The 22,945-nt window shown below is 38.7% G+C and overlaps 1 protein-coding gene across 1 annotated transcript; it reads left to right on the forward strand.

Moving 5' to 3' along the window:
- The first annotated feature begins 455 nt into the window (after nucleotides 1–455).
- LOC134510756 (desmoglein-4-like) lies at nucleotides 456–22,722 on the forward strand. Its single transcript, XM_063323989.1, has 16 exons — nucleotides 456–503; nucleotides 7,179–7,214; nucleotides 7,587–7,715; nucleotides 8,402–8,557; nucleotides 8,704–8,851; nucleotides 9,756–9,919; nucleotides 10,171–10,305; nucleotides 12,127–12,312; nucleotides 12,495–12,754; nucleotides 13,682–13,824; nucleotides 13,975–14,193; nucleotides 15,367–15,840; nucleotides 17,754–17,902; nucleotides 18,386–18,446; nucleotides 20,032–20,240; nucleotides 21,694–22,722. The coding sequence occupies exons 1-16, from the start codon at nucleotides 456–458 to the stop codon at nucleotides 22,663–22,665; spliced, it is 3,489 nt and encodes a 1,162-aa protein (XP_063180059.1). The 3' UTR covers nucleotides 22,666–22,722.
- Nucleotides 22,723–22,945: the final 223 nt, after the last annotated feature.

Below are 22,945 nucleotides of genomic sequence, written 5' to 3' on the forward strand. Positions count from 1 at the left end.
CTTAGTGCAAGGAGAAAACTGGTTAATTGCATTCAAAGCAACGATAAGTTACCATTTTAATGATTCCTTATGTTGTGAGTAATTTATAAATCACTCGGTATCTTCTCAGCAAAGCTTGCCTTCTGTTTTTTAAAACGTACCCTTTCGTATCCAACAAAGGGTTTCAGTGCAATAAGAATTAAGGTGTGTCTCTCAGCTTTTACCTGCAAGCAATAATGATGTTGTCAAGCGTTTCAGGTGAGACCAGCCCAGGATTTTGGGGTGGGGAAAGACACTCTGTTATACAGCATCTTCAGTGCTTCCCTCAGAGGGAGGCAGAGACACCGTGAAGGGCTGAGTATAAGGACATCTACCGAGTGTCTTTTTAAATAGACACCAGAGTTGGGGGGGGAGGGGAAAAGGAACAGGCTTGTAACCATAACTCAGTTGGACTTGTATCCGAGAAGTCAGATGCCATGGATTGGCTCCCTCACCGAACGGCTGCTTTTCTGTTCCTTTTATTGGTAAGTCAGATTTTGAAATTATATTTGTAAACTCTGTGATTAGGCCAGTTGAGTCTTCCTCAGAAGACCATTACATTTTACAGTGTCAAGTAGCCCCCCCCCCCAAAAAAAAAAGATCTTGTGAAATTTAGTTTAAAGAATAAATCTGTGCTTATTTTAAACTGCACTTATGAAGGTTCTATACAAATAATTTAGTTTTTCATTAAATGCTGACAAATGTTTCTTTTAATTATGACTTTCTGCAGTCTGTTGATGTTCAATATGTGACTTCCTATGTTTAATGCATGACTTTTCAGGTGAATGTTGTCTGTGGCTACCATTTAAGTAGTCACTGCCATTAATAAAAAAGTTATCATTATAAAAATCCTAATAACTTGATTGGATATTATTTGGTTCTATGTCTTTATTTTTTTTATGAATTGAGGAAATATGAAGAGCAAATCTCTTTTTCTGAATAGGAGAGCAAGTGCTCTTCAGAGCTGGTCAATTCCTATGGCTATATTTAAGAGAAAAACGTGAAATTTATTGCAGACCTTAGCTGAGTAAAAATCAAGACTTGGCCTATTATTTTACATTACAAAGAATTCCTGTCTTGCAGTGCATTAGCGTCTGAGCCGCCATGTGCCGAGCAAGTGAATGCATGATGAAAGTGTTGCGCTTTGGGTTTGTTTTTCTCACTGTAAAAGGAAAGTTGTTGCTATGGTCAAGTGGCATAGTTGTACGATGTGTTCATCAAGGCACGGAAATTATCCAGAAAGGACTTAAAAAAGTTATGGAGGCCCTTCTACTCCTGCAATCTGATTTTTGTGCGGATTATTTTTACTCATCTGTGCTGCTTTTCTAAAATTAGGTAGAGGTTTAAAGCCCTGAATATTGGAAAGAATAGGATTTCTATTACAGTTATGGGCTGCTGTGACTTTCGTTTTACACAATGTATTAGTAAGTGTAAATGTTTGTGAACTTCTTGTTACTAATCCCCCTAGAAATGTTACAGTCAGGGAAAAAGTGCTTGTTGTTATAGGATATGAAATCCTAAAACTTAATTTGAAAAGATGATCCATTAATTTGAGGTGACAGGTCTGCAGTCAGTAAAGTAGAACTAACCAACGCAGGGCAGCTGCCAAGCAAACAACGACAAAACTTGGCAAAAGCAAGTTACGGTTCGGATGAGTTTCTGCTTGTTTAACGCAGCGCAGAGGTCTCCGAGATTGGCACGTTGCACATCACACTCACCCTTCTGGATGTTCGTGTAGCATTAGCGACTATTCATTTTACTCAGTTACCTGGTGATGTGTACTCCTGATCTGTCGAAGTTCAAAAAAAAAAAGTCAACTGTACTGTATCTAATATCTGTCCATTCAAAAGAGATTTTATTGCTTTACTTCTCTCGGCAACTCTGGAGCCGTTTTCATTCTTTCGGTATATTATCATTACAGCTGTGACTGATGGAAGGAAATGCGCTGGGTCAGGAAAATGGAGCAATTGTGAAAACTTGCATTATGTTTTGATGGCTATCAAATATTTGAACTTTTCCTACCCAGAGGAAACAATTGTTGTTCTTGCTGTGCGTTCTTCTGCACAGCAGTGTTCATGGTGGCCTGTACGGTTTAATAGCATCTTTCAGCGCTTTATAGAAAGCTGACAGACAAACTGTACAGATTAAATAAATTATAAATTGTGTGGCCAATTTTAGCGTATTCTGAGAAACAGCCTTGGTTTTCAGCTTGAGTAACCTTTCATGAAAATCATCTGTGTGCTTAGTATATTGTTAATAAGTTGTATCAAATAAAATTGCCGTGGAGTTGTACATATTTTAGTACACTACTACGCTTTCAAAAAAAGAAAACTTACCAACCCTGAAACTAATAATTTTCTATATGCATTTCACCATTGGTGTGACTGATTCTGCAACCCTTGCTCACGTGACTTCAAAGGCGTTATTCTCATGAGTAAGGGAGTTCTGTTTGTGATACTTGCACAGACACGTTTTATGGAAATAACCTGTTTGATCAGGTATGACTCTTCTCCTGCCAGCTATCATGTGACAGCTAATAATTTTAAATTCACCACATCTCATATATGCACTTTTGTCTGGCTACATTTTCCCATGTGTTATCTACGCTTCTTTTTTTTTTCCAGTTGTTGGGCTATGGCTAGACCTCCTACCCATAACTTGGTTGCACATAAAAATATTAAGGGGCCAAATCCTCTCCTTGCATACGCATCCAAAACATCTGCCAGCATATAGCCAGGAACCTGCAGGCTCTTCTGCCAAAGGATTTTGTTGTTGAAATAGAAACTAAAGCAATTCCGCATCCAGGAATTATCACCTAAAATTAGGTTCTTAAATTTGCAGTTTTACATTTTTAAGTAAAAATGGCCCCTAAGCAAATGTGCATTTGCAGCTAGAGTACTCTAAGCCATATTAGAATTGAGGTTTTATTGAGGAGATTTGTTGAGGAGACTTAGCATGACTAATTTGAAAAACCCTAATTTGAATGATAATGACAAACACCCTCTTTGAAATTGCTTTTCTGTTCATTTTTCTAATGGTTAAGCTCAGTTACTGTATGGAAATTCATTATATCTGTATGACTCAGCAGAATAGAAACAATCTCAGTGGAAACTTTCCCAAAGTGGTCAGTTCTTTGAATAAACATATTTTTAAATAAATAAAACTTTGGAATACATTCTTCTGACTGACATGAGCATTGTCACACTTCTGCTGAAATAGCAATGGATTCTTCCATCCTTGGTGCAACACAAAATATTGACATCAGTTGCTAACTCAGGAAGCGATAGAAACACCTGACTTCCCCAGAATTAGAAAACAAAGTGCCAGAAAAATCATCCTGAAAAACTTCCCCTTTAAACTGGAAGAAGTGCATTCATTAGTGACCTAAGAAAATGAAAAGTATAGACAAAAACACATTAATGTTTTGATTTAAAAGTGATTAAATGGCTTCTTTTTAAAATATGAGGGTTTGTCTTATGTTTCAACTCTGCTTATTCCATACGCACTGATTTATATTTTTTTAAAGAGATGCAGAATGAATAAAGAGAAGGGTTCGTTATTTCCACCCTTTACTAGTAAGAGCTTTGGCTGAGTAAGAAAGACGTAAAAGTCCCAAAACGCTGACACAACCAGAGCTACCATGGCACCCTGATGACTCATATAATACGTGTGAGTTCTCAGCACTCCTCCCATCCAGGCCAATAACAATACCGCTGTTGACTTCAAAGAAAGAGAAGCAGATCCAGTATGAATAATGCTGGGAAGATGTTAAAGGCGTGTTCCGTCATTTAGATTTGAGTAGGTGGAGGAGGGAGGATTCCATAATTGCGTATAATATTGCTTGGCAGTCAATTAATGATTAGTTAATTCTTGTTTGTAAATTGCTTTGAAGGTGCAAAGAACCGTACACATCCTATGGGCCTAATTCTGTTGCCAGTTACATCAGAATAAATCCAGAATTACTCCAGTGTATCTCTAAGGCGTCATTTTGGACACAAGGCTCAGTCTCTATATCATTACAATAAAAGACAAGCTTTCAGACATTCCACTGTGCAAATGACAGTCACCATAAACATGTTTCCTGCCTGCACCTCTCCCATCCCAAACCAGAAAGAGCTTGTGCAATGAGCATCTAGCTTCTCTGCAGAGTTTCCATTTTTTCACAGCCTCTTAGAGACCCAAGGTCCTCAGGATGCATCCCACACATTCCAGTGGCTCCAATTGCTTTAATTATTGTTTATCACTTAATCTATGGAAAGTACTGCACTGGGATACTAGTTTAGAAGGGAAATTTGTTCGTTACCTGGAAGTGTGCTGGAGTTAGCTACTAGGAGACAGTACCTCTCTGCTTGAAATAGCACTAGAGAAAAGGTTTGCATCAGAGAGATATTAGGGATAGCCAGCTGGGGTGGGGGGAGTCTTCTAACTGCTGGTGAGAGTGGAGAACTGGAAAACAAACATTAGCTAGGGAGGCAGAGGAGCCTCCACCCCTGGATCAAGTTGGATAGATGTCATTGCAGAATTGTTGAGGTTTAGCTGGTGAAGTAGACAACTTTGGTGTCTGCCTGCCCTCCATTCCTATAACACAGCAGCAACTGAGAGAGACATACCAAATGCAGACATCAAGTTAATCAGATCGATCTTTTCAAATAATACCACAAGCTGTACTAAGGACTCTGGATTCAGAACCATCAAGACTTCTTTCAAGATTTTCCATTAGCAACATGTGGCAGAATGCGTTTTTCCTTAGTTAGCATGGGACAAGTGTGGAAATACAGGGCCTAAATTTACTATCCCCAGCATTACTGAACAAATTCCTGACATTCCCATTATTGCTTCTCAAGAACAAAGGGTGAAACTCCAGTGTAAAATGTATGCTTTTCACTACTTGAAAATAGAACTCCCTATAGGCTGAAATCAAGTGGTTTAGGAATATTCATGTCCTTAAAGAACAGCATTCTTTACAGGCACGATTCCTATTTCAGGGACACTCAACACATTTTTTCAGTTAGGCGTGCTGAGCAGGAGAGTGATGTGGCTGGATATGAGATATTGGTTTCACTGTCAAATAACAGCACAGGCCACAGGATGCGGACAGCAGACAAGATCCTCTAACGTTGCACTGGGAGGTGTACACCCATACTGTTCTGGGTCAAGGCAATTGCTTGCATGCCAGAAGGGATTTCAGCCTAAGGGTGGAGAGGATTTCACTGTACTCACCAAAGGAGTCTCTGCTCTGCTGGTGGGATCAACTGATAAGAAACATTGAATCAGTGCTATTTCTGGTGGACTTCGTCACTCAGAGTCTGTGGTGAGGGTGGAATCTGCCCCTTGTACTCTCCCGTGTTTCTCCAAGCTCCAAGAGGGATTACAAAAGGACAGGCCTCAGCTCCCACTGGATTGAAAAAAACCCGCAGTTTAAATGGAGTCTGATATTGTCCCTTCTCTGAGATGAATAATGGCTGCTCGTGAATTTGAACACCATTCTGCAGCTGAAGATATAAATAGTCACCAAGACATAAAATAGATTAAAGATGCATTGATGCTTCTAGCACAACAAGAAAATACTGTAAAGAATTTCCTGCAAGAGTACCTTTCTTAATCATTTATGTCAATAGCTTGCTCAAAGAAGCAAGAAAAGAAAAGGTTTACTCCATGAATAGTCTGATAAATGTCAAGGCATATGCACAGCAAATGGGCAAATCCACAGTCTAACTTCCCTCATTCAGAAGCAGATTAGGGCAGACATTATGTGTTGAGGTCTCAGGGAATATTCTGGGCAAAATCAGATCATTGCAGACATTGCTTTGTAAACGACAGATGGTGGACCTCTTATGGCATACAGGTAAATAGGGAAAAGGGGGAAGAGAGAGGAAGGAGGGTGAAGCTGCCGTTCATTAATCTGTTGCATGTAAGAGATTGTTTGAACTTGAAGAAAGCCGAAAGAAGTCTGTGCCCTTCTTCCAGCCTTGACAGAACAATGCAATAAATTTGAAGTGAGGAAAGTCCCATGAGGTAAAGCTACCATAGAGAGAAAGTTTATCACAGATTTTATGCAAGTATAACTGACATAAAACCCACCAGATAAAACACGTCAGACAAAAAAAAAAGCCATTGAAGTGGGAAATTATAAGGAAAGTGGAAAATTAATAACTACAGCTGTTAATCACATTTGGTGAGAAAAGAGGAACTCTGCAACACTTTTTGAGTCACCTGGATATTTTATTTCTGCCAATGATGAACGAAGCAACCATCCCTTCCTGTAAATCCCATATTCTTCACCCTTAATCATCTGAAGAGAGCAAAGGCAGGGCCTAAATCCAAAAGAGATGCTCTGAAGAGGTACATTCACCAAGTGAGCTTCATTTTTACACCTTACGTAGGAACAAGGTTAATTAAACTGTGCCTGCTTTTAAGTTGTGTTAATCAAGAAATTAAGGATTCTCTTTTATTTTAATTTTAATTTTAAAGTAATTGCGTATTGCATCTGATCCTGCCACCTTTATTTACTCAAGACTTTGGTTGCACAGCTACACCTCAAATCAAAGCCCACTGCACTCCAGGGAAATCTGCCTCATGACTGCAGTTGGCTTCCCATCTTACATTGAATCTCTTCAACCTCAGTGGGAAGTTTCAAGAAAGCATTTTTGTTCTTTTTGTTTAAACTACATAGTTAAGTATGCCAGATCTACTGTGGATTTTCTAAATCAGAAAAAATAAAGAATAAAGAAAAAATTCTTTAGAATAAATAAATACTCCTTTCCTAGTTTCCTAGACACACTTTTTAATAACAACTCTTGCAACAACTTCTCGCTTCAGCTAAGGTGCTGCAACCTAAAAATCTTTGTGAAAGCTCTATTTTGATGTAGGTATAACTTTGTTAAGGCACATCCGTTCAAACACAAAGTTCTACCTTGAAAGACAGAATTAATTTTTAAGGCGTTAGCTGTCAAGGAATTCAAGTGATGGATATAGAAAAAAAATGAATTGCACAAAGTCATTTATGAAAATCCTGTAGCTACTGCCTAGACAGGCTATTGCAATAGTCTTCAAAAAAAGTGCTGCTCCAGTCCTGCAGTATAGCAATGCATGGCAGTTGGATTTTGCTTACTGCATTTTGTCCTGCATTTTATATGCCAATCTTCTTCTTGTTCTTGCAGGTACTCTTGGATTTCAGCACAGGATTTCATGTAGAGGTAATATACATTTCTTTAGGAGCTGATTTTCTGATCAAATGAAATGCAACCAATGCAAAAATGAAATGGAAAATAATGAACTAAGACATTTCTGAACTTGAAGATTGAAAACATATTTAAATATTTAAAAGTTGCAGGTAATAACCTGCTCACCCTCTCAAAAGAACTTCTCTTGAACCTAAATGAGTGTCTCATACACAGGAATAATTTAAAAGTAAACATGTACAGGCTTAGAGCTTGGGACGCACAGACATATAAAAAAAATATGATCTATAAAAATCCCTTTTCTCCTTATTGTTGGAAATTCTAAATGTGTTAATTTAAAATGGTTGGAGGTTAATGGTCAAATGATACTGGAACTCTATGTCAAAGGTAAAAGAATGGGATGAAAATGGAATGGCAAGATGGAAAACCTTCAGGAGACAAAAACGTGAATGGATCAAATTTGCTGCAGCCTGTAGAGAAGGAGAAGATAATTCTAAGAGGAATCCAATTGCCAAAGTAAGTAGAAAGAAAAAAAAAAAGGTCTTCACTGACAAGTTTTTCTAAAGACAGGCTGATAAAAACAGCCAGATTTAAAAGTGTATTTGTTTAGAGTAGTCAAAGCAAGGAATGTAGAATAAAAGAAAGATAATGCAATATTTTCAGCTCTGCTGAGACAGTCTCATAAGGTGAACCCACGTGGCAGCTGAGAAGTGACCAAAGGCTTCCTAGAACTTTGCCATCAGTCTACTTCCTGGACAACTCCAACCGTAGCCTCTTTGTGTGCAGCATCTGTGTACTAGATTGCCATATTTTTCTTTTCTCTCTCACCCTGAGAAATCCCTGAGCAGAAGTTCAAGGATAGTGCATGACTTCTGTGGGCAACAGAGCAAAGAAGATGTCTTCCTATCCTCTCACCATGACTGTTACCCTTACTGATCTCCAGCCACAGTGTGATAGTCTTGGAAGTTTCTCTCTCTGCTTCCCTGCCAGAAGATTTAAGAGAAATAGAAAACCTGGCCAGCACTTAAGGAGAGATGGATCTCTAGGCTGACTGGTTTGTAGAAGAGCCTTCCATTGGTTCTGTCAGTTGAACCTTGTGATATGTGGTTGAGAAACTGAAATTACATAGAATGTTTTTACAGGAAAAGACATGCAGGTGTCCTCAGTAAACTGGCATAAATTATTGTTATCTATTATTATAGATCCGATCAGATTGTGAAGAAAACCATCCGATCACATACAGCATCTCTGGAGTTGGAATTGATCGTGCCCCCTTTGGAATATTTGTTGTTAACCCGAGAACAGGAGAAATTAATATAACATCAATAGTGGATAGGGAAGTAACCCCAGTATTTGTTGTAAGTACTCCCCTATTTTCCTGACCTTTGTAATGATGGATCCCGGGTGGGGCAGGGAGAGCAGAAGGAGACAAATTCATTTGTTTCAGATTGTTACTTTGCTTACTTCACTTTTGGTTTTAAAACATGTAAATCTCTTTATCCAGATACGTTGCTTTGCTAAACACTCAGTGACGGGTGTAGATTTGGAACCACCTCTTGAACTTCGAGTCAGAGTTCTGGATATAAATGATAACCCTCCTATATTTGCACAAACTGTATTTACAGGATCTATTGAAGAAAGCAGTATGGACAGTAAGTAACTATGTTATGCCTATAACAGTATAGCAAATGAAGCTCACAGAATACAGTTAATAATAAACCTGGGATGCTCATTCTACTTTTTCTTTGGCAGTGACACATATTGGCCAGGGTTACTGCAGAGGAAGGAGCAGCAGATGCTTCTCCAATTGCTATTCCAGCCGGGGCCCAAACTCATTGCCTAAAATTAAGCAGCGATTCTTCCTTCCCCCTTTCCTCCCACTCATGAACACTGAGTGTTCCAGTTTCTAACCATACCATCATGCAAATTTTTTCAGATCTGAAAATTTAAAATAAATCAGTTAATTCCTTCTTATTAAAAAAATTAACATTACACGTACACTTATTTCCTTTAAGGGTATATAAAATATAGTTTTTCCCATTTTTTCTATTTCAAATATTTGCATTTGTAGCCTGAGTATTGCAGTTGCGGTAGAATATTACTAAATAGACCCTTACTTAAAGCACAAAAATGTGGGGTTTTTTTTACCAAAAGTACAGCAATCAACGTTAGACATGCAAATAGCACCGATGCAATGGTGCCTAACACTCATTTTCTACTTTCTAGAAATTCTCATTTAAAGCTGTGGAGATTTCTTACATGAATATCTACAAGCCCAGTACTTACTGCTTTTACATAACCCCTATGGTGACTTAAAGAAGTTCAGTGAAAATCTGCATTACTCCATCTTGCTTTAATTTTAAATGTATTTTCAAATCATTAACCTTCAGTCAGAATCAGTACTACGAAATCAAAATTTTTTATAAATGTCAATGCATAGATAGCATTCTATCATTTTTATACACCAAAATTTAGCATTGTCTTGATGAGTTGTTTGCAGAAACAAAACAGATTTTCTGATTCTTTTTTTTTTTCATTATTATTTTTTATTTTTAGACACACTGGTGATGAAAATAATTGCAACAGATGCAGATGAACCTAATCATTTGAATTCTAAAATTGCCTTCAAGATAGAGAGTCAAGAACCTTCAGGTCCACCCATGTTTATTATGAATAAATATACTGGAGAACTCCATCTTGCAAATTATCTTGACAGAGAGGTAACATTTTCCTTTACAAAGTTAAATAATGCAATGTTGTGGTGTATATGTGTTATGAGAGTGGGTGAAAAAAAAAAGAGAGAAGTAGTGGTTTTTACAAAAACTAAGGGAGAAATGCATTTTTTCTGTGTTACAATCAAATGTCTAAGGCAAATCCCTGCATTAGGAAATAGTAGCGAGATGTGAGTATTTATAATGTTTAACATGTACAAGTGGCCCTTCTAACACACTTATTTCTCTTTCTGTGACAGCAACATAGTAGCTACACTCTTGTTGTGAAGGCCTCAGACCGGGATGGAGCTGCAGATGGAATATCATCCCTTTGTAGCTGTAACGTTAAAGTTATTGATGTCAATGACAACTTCCCAACTCTTGCTCAAAGCTCTGTAAGTTTTTAATACCAAAAGCAACATCACTGTTTTAGAACCCTGTTCAAAATCCCTTACTAGCCTGTAGAGTGTTTTCAGGTTTGAATGCTCCACTGGATTAACGGGGTTGTTTCCTTGAAGTGTGCTCAAAATCCAATCTGCTGCTTGCGTAACGCTTCTGATAAAAGGCACCTGGATTATTTTCGTATTCAGAGAATCCAATCCAGCACTGAATTCTCTGTATTCAGATAAATCCAGTCATTCAGGTGTCCAGACCCGTGCAATACGAAATCACAGAATTGTAGGGGTTGGAAGGGGCCTTTGGAGATCATCTAGTCACAGCCCCCTGCGAAAGCAGGTTCACCTACAGCAGACCGGACAGGAATGCATCCAGGCGGGTTTTGAATCTCTCCAGAGAAGGAGACTCCACAACCTCTCCAGGAAGCCTTTTCCAGTGCTCTGACACCCTCAAAGTAAAGTTGTTTTTCCTCATGTTGAGATGGAACTGCCTGTGTTCCAGCTTGTGTCTGTTGCCCCTTGTCATGTCCCCAGTCACCACTAAGAAAAGCCTGACCCCATCCTCTTGACACCCGCCTTTTAGATATTTATAAGCATTGATGAGATCTCCTCTCAGCCTTCTCTTCTCCAGGCTAAATAAAGCCAGGTCTCTCAGCCTTTCCACATAAGAGAGGTGCTCCAGTCCCTTGATCACCTTTGTAGCCCCCTGCTGGACTCTATCCAGTAGTTCCCTGTCTCTCTTGAACTGGGGAGCCCAGAACTGGACACAGTACTTCAGGTGCAGCCTCACCAGGGCAGAGTAGAGGGGAAGGATGACCTCCCTTGGCCTGCTGACCACACTCTTTTTAATGTACCCCAGGAGACCATTGGCCTTCTTGGCCATAAGGGCACTCTGCTGCCTCATGGTCAACTTGGCTACCAGGATTCCCAGGTCTCTCTCTACAGAGCTGCTTTCCAGCAGGTCAGCCCCTAACCTATACTGGTGCATGGGGTTATTCCTTCCTAGGTGCAGGACCCTACACTCGCCTTTGTTGAATTTCTTTAGGTTCCTCACCACCCAACTTTCAAGCCTGTCTAGGTCTCACTGAACGGCAGCACAGCCTTCTGGTGTGTCAGTCACTCCTCCCAGTTTTGTATCATCAGCAAACTTGCTGAGGGTACATTCTGTCCCCTCATCCAGGTCATTGATGAATATACTGAACAAGACTGGACCCAGTACTGACCCCTGGGGAGCATCGCTAGTCACAGGCCTCCAACTGGACTCTGCACCGCTGATCACAACCCTCTGAGCTCTGCCATTCAGCCAGTTCTCAATCTACCTCACTAACCCACACTTCCTAAGCTTACCTATATGGCCAGATTGCGTACAACCCAGTTGTTGTACGATCTTTTCTTACAGAAAGCACAAATCCATTTCCTCTAAACTGCCTCTGCAAACACTTGAGGTGACACAGGTCTTCAGATCTGGAACTGGAATCTGAGGGCGGTGAGACTCTGGAACAGGTTGCCCAGGGAAGTTGTGGATGCCCCATCCCTGGAAGTGTTCAAAGCCAGGTTGGATGGGGTTTTGAGTAACCTGTTCTAGCGGGAGGTGTCCCTGGCCATGGCAGGGCGATTGGAACTAGATGATCTTTAAGGTCTGTTCCAGCTCTGGCCATGCTATGATTCTATGATAATCACAATTTTCCCAGAACACATGATTTTTATTAAATTGGCATGGATTGGGCAGAACATCCTTCAAAAGAATCCCTACAGTCAGCTGTGTTTTCCTCATGTTATATATTTTAGTGTTTGCTAATAGGTATTTATCTGTCATTCCAGTTTTCAGCAAGTATTTCAGAAAATTCACTCAGTTCAGAACTGCTACGAATACAAGCTCTGGATGCGGATGAAGAGTTTACAGACAATTGGTTAGCAGAGTTTTTCTTTATATCCGGTAATGAAGATAACTGGTTTGAAATTGTTACAGATCGAGCTACAAATCAAGGAATCCTTAGAGTGATTAAGGTATGGATAAATATCATGATTCAACTGTTGAAATAACCATCTTAAAATAGTTTTAATTAATTGTTAACAAAATTAAGCAAGCAGTAAAAACACTGTCACTCAGCGATTTAAAATAGAAAATATGTAAATAAAATTAAATGAACTTTTATTTATTATCTGGTTCTCTGTGCTTTGTCTTTTAGGAATTGAATTACGAATATCTCCAAACTCACTCACTGATTATTGGTGTCAGGAACGTAGCTGCCTTCCACCACTCCGTTGCACATGAGTACCGAATTTCTGGAACACCCCTCACAATAGAAGTAAAAAATGTGATTGAACCACCCAGATTTCAACCATCTTCAGTTGTGTTTTCTGTATCACAAAACACAAGAGTGAATTATGTTGTGGGAACATACACAGCCATCGATGAGGACACTGGAGCTATTGCATCAAATGTTGTGTAAGCTCTCCTCTGCTTAACTCCCTGGATTGAATAATTCTTTGAATTGAGATTTCAATGGGATAAGGAATAGGTATTTTAAAGGGTGCTTTAAAAAACAACTTTGAAAATATTAAGAGATTAGCAATAGAATAATAGCAAGAGAATAGTATATTCTTCAGCCCATTTTTATGATACAATCGCATATATATGCATATATGACCTTCTTTCTTTAGCTTTGTGCAAAGACAAAGAAAATATCATTTTTTTAATAGGCTGTAACTTAAATAAATAAGAACAGACTTTTTTTTCTAACCCAACCTAAGAATATTTTTTCTTGAAATGTTTGCTACAAATAGCATATTTGTTAGCACCTCTAAAAAAAAAAGGAGAAACCCCCAATAATGGGCATTATTATACAATCAGAAGAGGCCACTACCAGCTCATTCAGAAGTAAAAAATATAATTAAAAAAAATTATATTTATTTCTGCTGAAATTAATGATGATTCATGGGACAGTAATTTGCTTTTTAATGTATGTAAAATAAATACATCAATTTTACAAATGTTTGAAAAGTTTTCGTAAAACAGAGAAATATGTTAGCAAATACAACTGTAGGATGTTAGAGGAAGAGCTGTGGATTTAACTACTGATACCAACAAGAGTTCTAGTAAAGGTTTGGAGGGTCCAGAAAGACTTTACTTTTAGACTATGATACCACTTTCAAAATATAATGAACGTCTACAGATTTACTTTATTCCTAATTATTTTTCTGGTCTACGTCTTTTGAAGTCTAAAGGAATTTTCCTTGAACAGGGTGAAACGCAATAGGACCTAGCACAGCCTAAAGAAAAACATTCCGAATTGACAAATATTATTTGCAAAATTAATATTTAATACATATATTCATAACATAATGCTGAGTATTTTTACTTCACCAAATACAGATATAGTATAGGACGTGATCCAGCTGCCTGGTTCAGAATCAATCAAAACACTGGTCAAATCACACTGAACAAAGTTATTAACCGGGAATCAATCTATGTAATCAATGGGCAGTACAAAGCAGAGGTTCTGGCTATCACCAGAGGTAAGAAGAGAGATTAAGTTTTCTGAAACAAAACTCTGCTTTTTCCAGATTTCTCTCAATGTTTTTTTCCTGTTTCTAGTTTTCCCACCTGAACTGCATTATTTATAGTACCAATATTCCCTCCTGACCACAAATACCTTCTTTTTACAGGGGTTCCTCGATATACTGCTACTGGCACCATTGTGCTTTCAATACAAGACACCAACTACAATTGCCCAACTATTAATACTGAATTAAGGAAAGTATGTATGCATTCTCCATCAGTGATTATCACAGCCAAGGGTCTGGATGGTGATTCGTATGGTTTCCCCTTTACGTTCAGCATACATGGTGAACCTCAAACTACATGGATTATCAGATCAATAAATGGTAAATTCATCTACATATTGTAACAGAATAAACCATAGTAATAAGTTTTCAGCTAAGATAACAGATTAGGATAACCTTTTAATAACAAACAAAACAGTTATTAGAATCTATTCTAATCTCACTTAAATTTGATTTTATGCTCATGTGAATCCAAGAAGCTGATCTGGACTTACGTGTGTGTATGTATATATAAATATATATATAAAAATATATACATATATTTAAACATAGGAGAACTAGAATCAGAATTGTTACATGTGTTTTATCAAAAAAATAGAGCAACACAACTGTACTTTACTTGCGTGTAGCTATGATAATCACTTCTATTGATCTAAACCTAATGACGTAAACCAAATGGAGTAATTTGATGCTTTTTTATTTCTATATTATCTAAAAAATTCTAAGCATATGACAAAAATCTCAAATTTATTTATTAGAGTATAAATATTATTTGGCAGTCTTTTATGAGACTCATATGAAAATGGCAAATAAAGATTACAGCTTTTGCAATTTATTGTACAAATTGTACTTCTATTTCTAAGAAAAACATTTCAGTCAGTGCCCAGTGGAGCTTTTCCAGTTTCCTTCACTAGGACATAACAAACTAATGAATTAATCAAATCTCATACATTACTAAATGACAGAATTTCCATAACTTATTGTACACATAGAAGACTATATTAAATTGTAAATATCACAATTACAGCTATTCTTTTCTCCCCTATTTTTCCTAAACAGATGCAAATGTGTAACTTTAAACATTTTAAAACTACTGAAAAACTTTTGAAAAATACATGTAAATTCCTTGTGAGGGAATAAAAATACTGACAAAACTTGCAATTTTTATGTTCACCATTACGCAAATAAAAATCAGGAAAAGCAGCAGTAGATATTAAAAAGTGCATTTGCTCTTTTTATATTTCTCAGGTTAAAAAGTGATGACTAGACTGTTCTGTCTCAGGTTTTCCAAAAGAAAGAAGCAGCATAGATGAATATCATAAATTTCAGTTTTGAATAAGTACTGCAGACACATAAGTAACTGAAGATCTTAGAATGGGAAAACTTAGTTTTCATTCTGTTCTATTAACATTACTCACACAAACTATAGATTTGCACAGTATTTATGGTCAATACTTCAATATAAATATTTTTCCCTTTTTATTTTTCCCAAAGCTTCCTCTGCAGAACTAGTGAGTCAGAACATGGACTTTTACCTTTATAGGATCTATATCAGTGTAAGCGATAACCAAGGCCGACGCTGCTCTAGACCACATATAATTCCTGTGCAAGCTTGTCAGTGTGATAGTCGTAATTACTGCACCAGTGGGGCCACAAAAGTAATTATCATCGGTGGTGGTGGCGGTGGTGGTGGCATTGGTGGCGACGGTGGCGATACTGGAGGCAAGGACGGTGGAGGACCAGGACCAGATGACGGTGATAAGGGTGAGCCTGGGCCTGGAGAAGGAACTGAGGACTACACAGACGGGCAAGTTTACACGAGCGGATACAGTGAAGGTGGTGGAGTATATACTGCAGTCACTGATGATTATTATGGAAATGGAAATTACGGCAGAGATATCCAACCTGCTACCACACTGAGTGGTGCTGCCATTGGCCTGATGTTTCTTGGTGGATTAATATTTGTTTGTAAGTATAAAATTAAGAAAACAATTCTATTAGTTTTCTAAATGTACTTTTTTAATTCTTCTAAAATAAGGTGGTTTTCCTTGTTGGTTGTTAAACTGTTGTCTCCCATGGGACATTTGACAGAGAAAAAATTGGCTTTTAAATTATAATAATTTCAATATATTTAATATTCTACATATTTATATAGAATATAAATATGTCTACATTTATAATAAACATTTCATTTAGAAATAACTATTTCCTTCCTAAGACTTAGGGTTTTTTTTCCTAAGGTGTTATCCAGTTCCTAGACCATCAGACAGGGCAAAAATATTTAGCAGAAGATTCAGAAGATTTTGGGCAAGAGATGTCCCTGTCACTTACAACTTACACCTTGCAATTCGTACTTCTGTTACGTTACTAAAAGAAATGGACAAATATCAGCTCCAAGTTGGGTATGAAAAGATGTAAAGAATAAGCCTACTTTGAACTCAAAGCCAGATTTCAGTTGTAGAACAACAAATTTAATCATCTTAAATTTTGAACGCTTTGGCTATGGCTGCCAATCATTACATCTATTAAAAACAAGTAGCTTTTGAGATAACAGGATCAAAACAGATCACTCATTCATATGTCCTAGTATTTTTGAAGAAATACGAGTTTCAGGATTAAGAATGACTCAAGTTAGACTTTATGCAAGAAATTACTTCTCAGACCACCACAATCAGATGTGATCATCTTTCTTTCATGGCCTGGGCATGAAGCAATCAACATCTAAAATTTCACAATGCAGAAATACTGACTACAAAACCAGAGGAAATAGAATTTTCCCCTGATTTTTTGTGGAGGGGGAATTTGGTTTAGGTTTGGACCTTTGATTACTAGGAATGAACAAACACAAAATTTTGAAGCTGCAAACAGCTGTTTTGTTTCTAGTTCCCAGGTGGTTAATGGTTACAGGACAGACTGCTTTTCTGCCTTTGGAAATCTCCTCTCCTAGTTGGCGGTCCGGAGTAAATCTGCCCTTAGTCATGCTGTGTGAGGTAGCACTTTGTACACTGTGCAGCCCTTTCCCCTCTTCTCCTCAGTTCGATGTTAAGCTGAGACTTTCAGATGCTCTGCTTAGTCTGGTGTAGGCAACTGTCTCCCTCCACTCCCTAGATAATGAGGTTGCTAGCTTAGCCATCTGCGTTAAGGACCTAAAGACAGCCAGAATTAATATCGCAGTGCCTTTCTATGAGCAGTGTTTTCAATGTTGACATTTAAAGCATTCAGCAATTTCCAACACAGTTCTTGAAACAGCTAAGTGCAATACAGCACACTGGGAAACCCAACTCACTCGATGTAATCATTTGTTTGGTGGTGTTTGCCTCTATTTTTTTTTCAAATCAAGCATTATGTATATGCAATGTGAAAAATGCAACTGGAGACTTAGCCAAAGATCACTGTAGCCAGATGGATATCTCTCCACTGATTCTCATATGTCTATTATTACTAATGTGTATTTCTTTTCAATTAAAATATCTGAAGAGACAAATGTATGCTTATATATCAAGAATGAATATCACTGAACGCTATACATAGCAAGACTGGTTCTGTTTGTTTAATTTTCATACGTGCAACTTATATTCATTCAGCTGAGATAGATCAAAGTCTGTTCCCAGGTGTATGGGCATAAATTTGGAGTAACAGCCCTACTCCACACCCACTTTGCTCTGTTATAACTAAAAGTACAAATTATTCAGAATCTCCAAATACATACGTTTCCAAAAGCAGCTAATGATTCCAACAGCCAGACTTTCCGGCTGCTTGGTTTGAAACATTTTAAAAGGCATATTTTCAAAAGTTCTTGAGCACCTGCCCTCTGGGAAAAGCAGCTATTCCTGGGAGGAAGAGATGTCCTAAATCCTGTTTCCTGTTTCTTTCCTGTTAAGTGATTCCAATTTTGATGTCAATGAGTGACTGTTGTGGCTGCGGACCTGGCGCTGCAGGTGGAGTTGGAACTGGATTTGAACCCGTACCTGAATGCACAGAAGGGGCAATTCATCCATGGGGAATAGAAGGTGCCCAGCCTGAAGACAGGGTCAGTACATCCCGTGTTTCTGAAACCCGCAGTAGCTCATATTTACAGAAAAGGCTGCATTAAAAGTGACTGTAGAACTGTGTCATCTTCTAAAAGAAGCCTGGCACTGACAACAACTGCCAGGCAGATATAAGGGGTGATTCTTAATTAACATTTGCAGATGGAGTTTGTGTGTTTTCAGTTGTGTTCAGTTAGCTTGGCCCAACGGTTTGGTGTTACTATCCTTTCAGCTGAAACACAATTACTAGCAAGCTTTTTCAGTGCAAAGTAAGGTAACACAAACCTTTTTCACTGATCACCTTTTATGTTGACAATGAAAAAAACTTGAATGGATTCTTCTCTTTTTTTTTTAATGGGGATGGTAATTAATAGCTATCGTTAACAGTTTAAAACTGCTAATTCCTTAACATGATTCACAAAGTCTTGGTCTTCATATGGGAATTTCAAAGTCACCATTCAAGGAGTCAAAATATTGTTTTCCAGGATGTATCACACATTCTTGCCCCAACAACAGCTGCGGGAGGTGATTTTGGTGAACCCTCTGGTAAGCATATCCTAAAATTTTCTATGTGTGCTGTCATAAAGCTGTCTTTCAGATCTTCATGTCTTCTGATTCAAGGAGAACTTTGGTTTCACAACTATAACCCAACCCTTACAATCTTACACCTGCAGATAGTCAAACTGATGCTTTAGGACTTCCAGTATGAATAAAAGATCTGAGGTTTGAGCCTTTGAGCAGATTCATTTCTACAAATTACATCTATTTTGAAATATCTGCCAAGGCTTTCAAATCTCAGGCAATTTTTCTTTATCATTCCAGATAGTGAATGGAGGGTCTTTTCAAGACACCAGTTTTAGCAGAAATCGATCTTGAGGCCAGAATAAGGAAATTTTCCTTCATAACTCAGTGGTGAGAGGTTCAGTTCTTCCCAGTTTCCAGGCTCTGCTTCCCACAAAGGAGAGTAGGACCTATCAAGTAGGCAGTTAATTGCTGACCTAGTGGACTAGCCTAGACAGAAAGCTGGTACATAGCACAATAAATTTATGCTTCTGAGATAAGGTTCTCCCAGGAATACAATGGCCACAGAGAGTAAGTCAAGGTGTGCAGTGCCACTTTCTCTTTTTCTCCATTCCTCACTTCACAACAGGAAGGAAGGATGCTGGCACAGATCCATTTTCACTAGGTTCTGACAGGAAGAAATTGTCACTCTGCAAGACAGCTTCTCTGATGACAATTGATTATTCCAAAATGTTCTCATCCTTAAGGTAAAATCAGAAGAGAACATTTTGGGGCACATACGTGAATTAAGAAGTTCTGCTGCCATGACAATTGAAAAGTTTAAGACTAACATATGTGATTTCCTTTATTTCCACTGTTCAGTACCATTATGGTGAAAGCCCTTGGTTCAAATTCTATAAACTGAGACTAATGAGATTAAATTAAAAAAAACAATATAATATAGCATATGTTTCTTAATGTAATCATAGTCAAGACTACTGTATGCAACTGGTTTATTATATGACATGCTGATATTTAAGACCACCCATTCCTTGTTATCATATATGAAAAATCTGGAGAAAATAAAATCCTGTAAGTATAACTTTATAATTTATTGTAAAGGTCATTTTCATTCTGCATTATTAACACTCCCTTAACAATCTAACGACTAGAAAATTTGAAAGCAGCTATGAAAGCTATTTCTTTTAGAAATGAGTTTTAGGGAAAACAATTCTAACCCTGATGTGATCATAACTATACATTTATGTATTTGCATAAATATCCATAGGCATTATCTAATTTTTGAATGCAAATGCATGACAGCATTTATGTACACCAGACAGAGGAAGCTCTCCAGTCAATTACACAAGTAAATCATTGATTTTCGAAAGCATATATGCACATGCTGCCTGGCCTCAGGAATAAAATCAAAGTCTTAGATGTCTGCTAGTATGCACTTCATTTTTATTGCAGTTTCAATGTTTGGCACCTGTGCACGGATCTGTGACTTAAACTAGTCTAAAATACCTTTAGAAACTCAATAGTGTCATTGTGCTATTTGTAAAAACAACTGGAAAAATTCTGTGTAAATTTTCACAGAACACAGAAGAATAACTTTTTCTGTTTTCAGACATATATACAAACACATATGGAGGTGGAGGAGTAGTAGCTTCTGGTGTTGAAGAAACTACAGGGGTTGGCTACGGCACTGGTACTGGTTATGGAACAGCTGGAGGAATTTCTGGAACAGGGGAAGTAAAAGGGTCAATCGGAGGAACAATAAAAGAGTATCGAGAAGGAGGGGTGAATATGGCCTTCCTAGACAACTACTTCTCTGAGGTAATTACCTGATCTTCTTTGTGTTGTATCTACGAGCCTACTGTTTGATTCTCCTCCCAAAGTTACATGGTGGGAATCCAAAATAACTTCACTCAAATTGAAACTTCCATGATATAAGACTGGTGTGAGAGCAAAACTGATCATATTAGTAGGAAAAACTACGACACTAGTAGTACTGCTTTTGAGGTGCTGCCACAGTGGATTTGATTGATTGCTCAACAGCCTTTTTGTAAAAGTGGCGGGCACACTGAAGGTATGGGTAGCAAGCAATGAAATTATTTCAGCTTTGTAAGTGACCACAAAATGTATATATTTGCTACCTTTTCCAATGTATAAATAGACAGTAACTTTGTGAAATTGTTCACACCTACTTCCTGTACAACTTGTTTAATGAAGTAACTTTGACCCTTAATGAACTGTGAACACCAGTTCGCTTTCTTCCTTATTTTTATTGCCATTTCTATTCCCTAAAAGACTTGTGAACTGCAAGTGACACAAATATGTAGTTTTTTAATTGGCAACATATTAATTAGCTATGGAGTTTACACGATTAATGGATTAATGGGATACATTTTCATAATTAGCATGAACTGTGAGGCATAAATACTATAACTGTGTATGGCACTAAAATATCAATTAATATATAAGGATTGCTGTATTTCAAAATCTAAACAAGATTCATTGGAGGAGAGGATAGAGCAGTCCTGAAGTCCTGAGCATGGACTTTTCCCAGACCACAATCGTTCTGGCTGGTCTGGGAGCACTGTGTATCAATCGTCCGCAAGCCATAGGCCTCCACAGATTACTCCTCCTACTGACCACCTCAATCTCCAAACCCTCTGCCTCTCCCTCCCAGATCTCCCCTTCTGTCCTTCCCTGCTTTGTCCAACCTCACCCCACACTCACTTTACATTCTCCTCTTTCCTGCCCAATCCCCCTGCACTGACCACCCCACCACCCCCAACTCCAACTCAAATCAGTGATCTCCATCCTGCTCAAAATGGATTCCCCTCTGGGCTCACCAAGCCTTCCCCACTGTGGCCAACCCTCTGTCCTGGCCTCTCCACTGCTCCCCGCGCCATCCTGCTTTGCTCCTCTTCCTACTACTTCATTTGGAATTTGCTGCTCCAAGAGTACATTTGTTCCCCCGTCCCTTTTGTTCTCTCCCTTCATCCCACAGTCAGACCCACTGACAACAGACCAAATTTGAGATGCAAAGTGTTGGCAAAAACAAGAATAAAACATCAATAATGTTTGAATAAAACTTATTTCAAGGTTACAAAAATGTTGATGGTATAATTTGTCCAGTTGATGTCCTGTTTTTCAAGTCAGATGGGTCTTACTGTAGTTAGGGAAACCTTACTGTGGTTTGAGTCTTCATGGTTAAAAACCTGATGAAAAGTCACTCTGCTCTTCCTTTCTCTTTTTTTCTGTGTGTTTTTGCAAACTGCAGAAAGCATTTGTGTATGCAGATGAAGATGAAGGTCGGCCGGCAAATGACTGCCTATTAATATATGATCATGAAGGAGTTGGTACTCCTGTTGGCTCTGTGGGTTGCTGCAGCTTTATTGGAGAAGATACAGACGAAACGTATTTGGATACATTAGGACCAAAATTCAAGACCCTGGCAGAGATCTGCCTGGGCAAAGAGATCGAACCTTTCCCTGATGCCAACCCAACCTGGCCATGTGTTAACATCAACTTTCCCAACCCTGAAAGTGATCTAAACCTCCCGCCACCTGGAACCACCATCGTTGTCAACGGATGTGCACCTATGCCTCCCCCAGTTGGTACTACAACGGTTGTTACTGAAAACACCTACACATCTGGATCAACTATACAGCCCTCAAGGCCGATGCCGGATCCTTTGCTCCATGGTAACATGACGGTGACTGAGACCTACACCTCCGGCTCCCCCTCTCTTTGCGTTGACCCTCTGCGTGCATCCAACGTTGTTGTAACAGAAAGGGTTGTCGGTCCTGCATCTGCCTCTGATTTGCGTGGCATGCTAGATATCCCCGATCTCACAGATGGGTCCAATGTTATCGTCACGGAAAGAGTAATTGCACCTAACTCCCGGCTCCCAACCTCTCTGAGTATTCCCGATTTGGTAGATGGGTCGAATGTGGTGGTGACAGAAAGGGTGTTCAGGCCTGCCTCCGGCATGCCAGGCAGCTTAATAAATATTCCCTCGGAGTTATCAAACACCCACAACGTGGTGGTCACTGAGAGGGTAGTGTCAGGGTCTGGGATGAGCAGCCTGGGAGGGACAAGCCTCGGGGGGACAAATCTGGGGGCCCTGAGCAGCACAGGTCAGATGCTCGGCGCTGACTGTCACCTTGGCCAGGCAATTGGCACAGCGTCCCCCGGCACCTCGCGGAGAAGAGTGACAAAGTACAGCACTGTGCAGTATTCCAGTCAGTAAGGCCTGCGCCAGCACCCCTTCCTGCTGAAATTGCCTTTTGCACCAACACTCGTCAGCTGCCACCCACCAAGAATATTGTTATTATTTATAACTAGGAAATAGCGCTAAAGTTTCAGGGATTCCTACTTTTGTGAGGACCTCTGAAGGGTGCCCCGTTTCAAGGTCAAATGCAGGACTTCGTCAGTGAAGGGAAAGTTGAAGTTAGCTTTAAATTTATTTCTTTTTCTCTACGTAGCACTGCAAGTGTACAAACAGATACAAATGTTTTTGGAGGGAGATC

The sequence above is a fragment of the Chroicocephalus ridibundus genome, chromosome 2 (genome assembly GCF_963924245.1).
Source record: "Chroicocephalus ridibundus chromosome 2, bChrRid1.1, whole genome shotgun sequence".
NCBI classification, from domain to species: domain Eukaryota; kingdom Metazoa; phylum Chordata; class Aves; order Charadriiformes; family Laridae; genus Chroicocephalus; species Chroicocephalus ridibundus.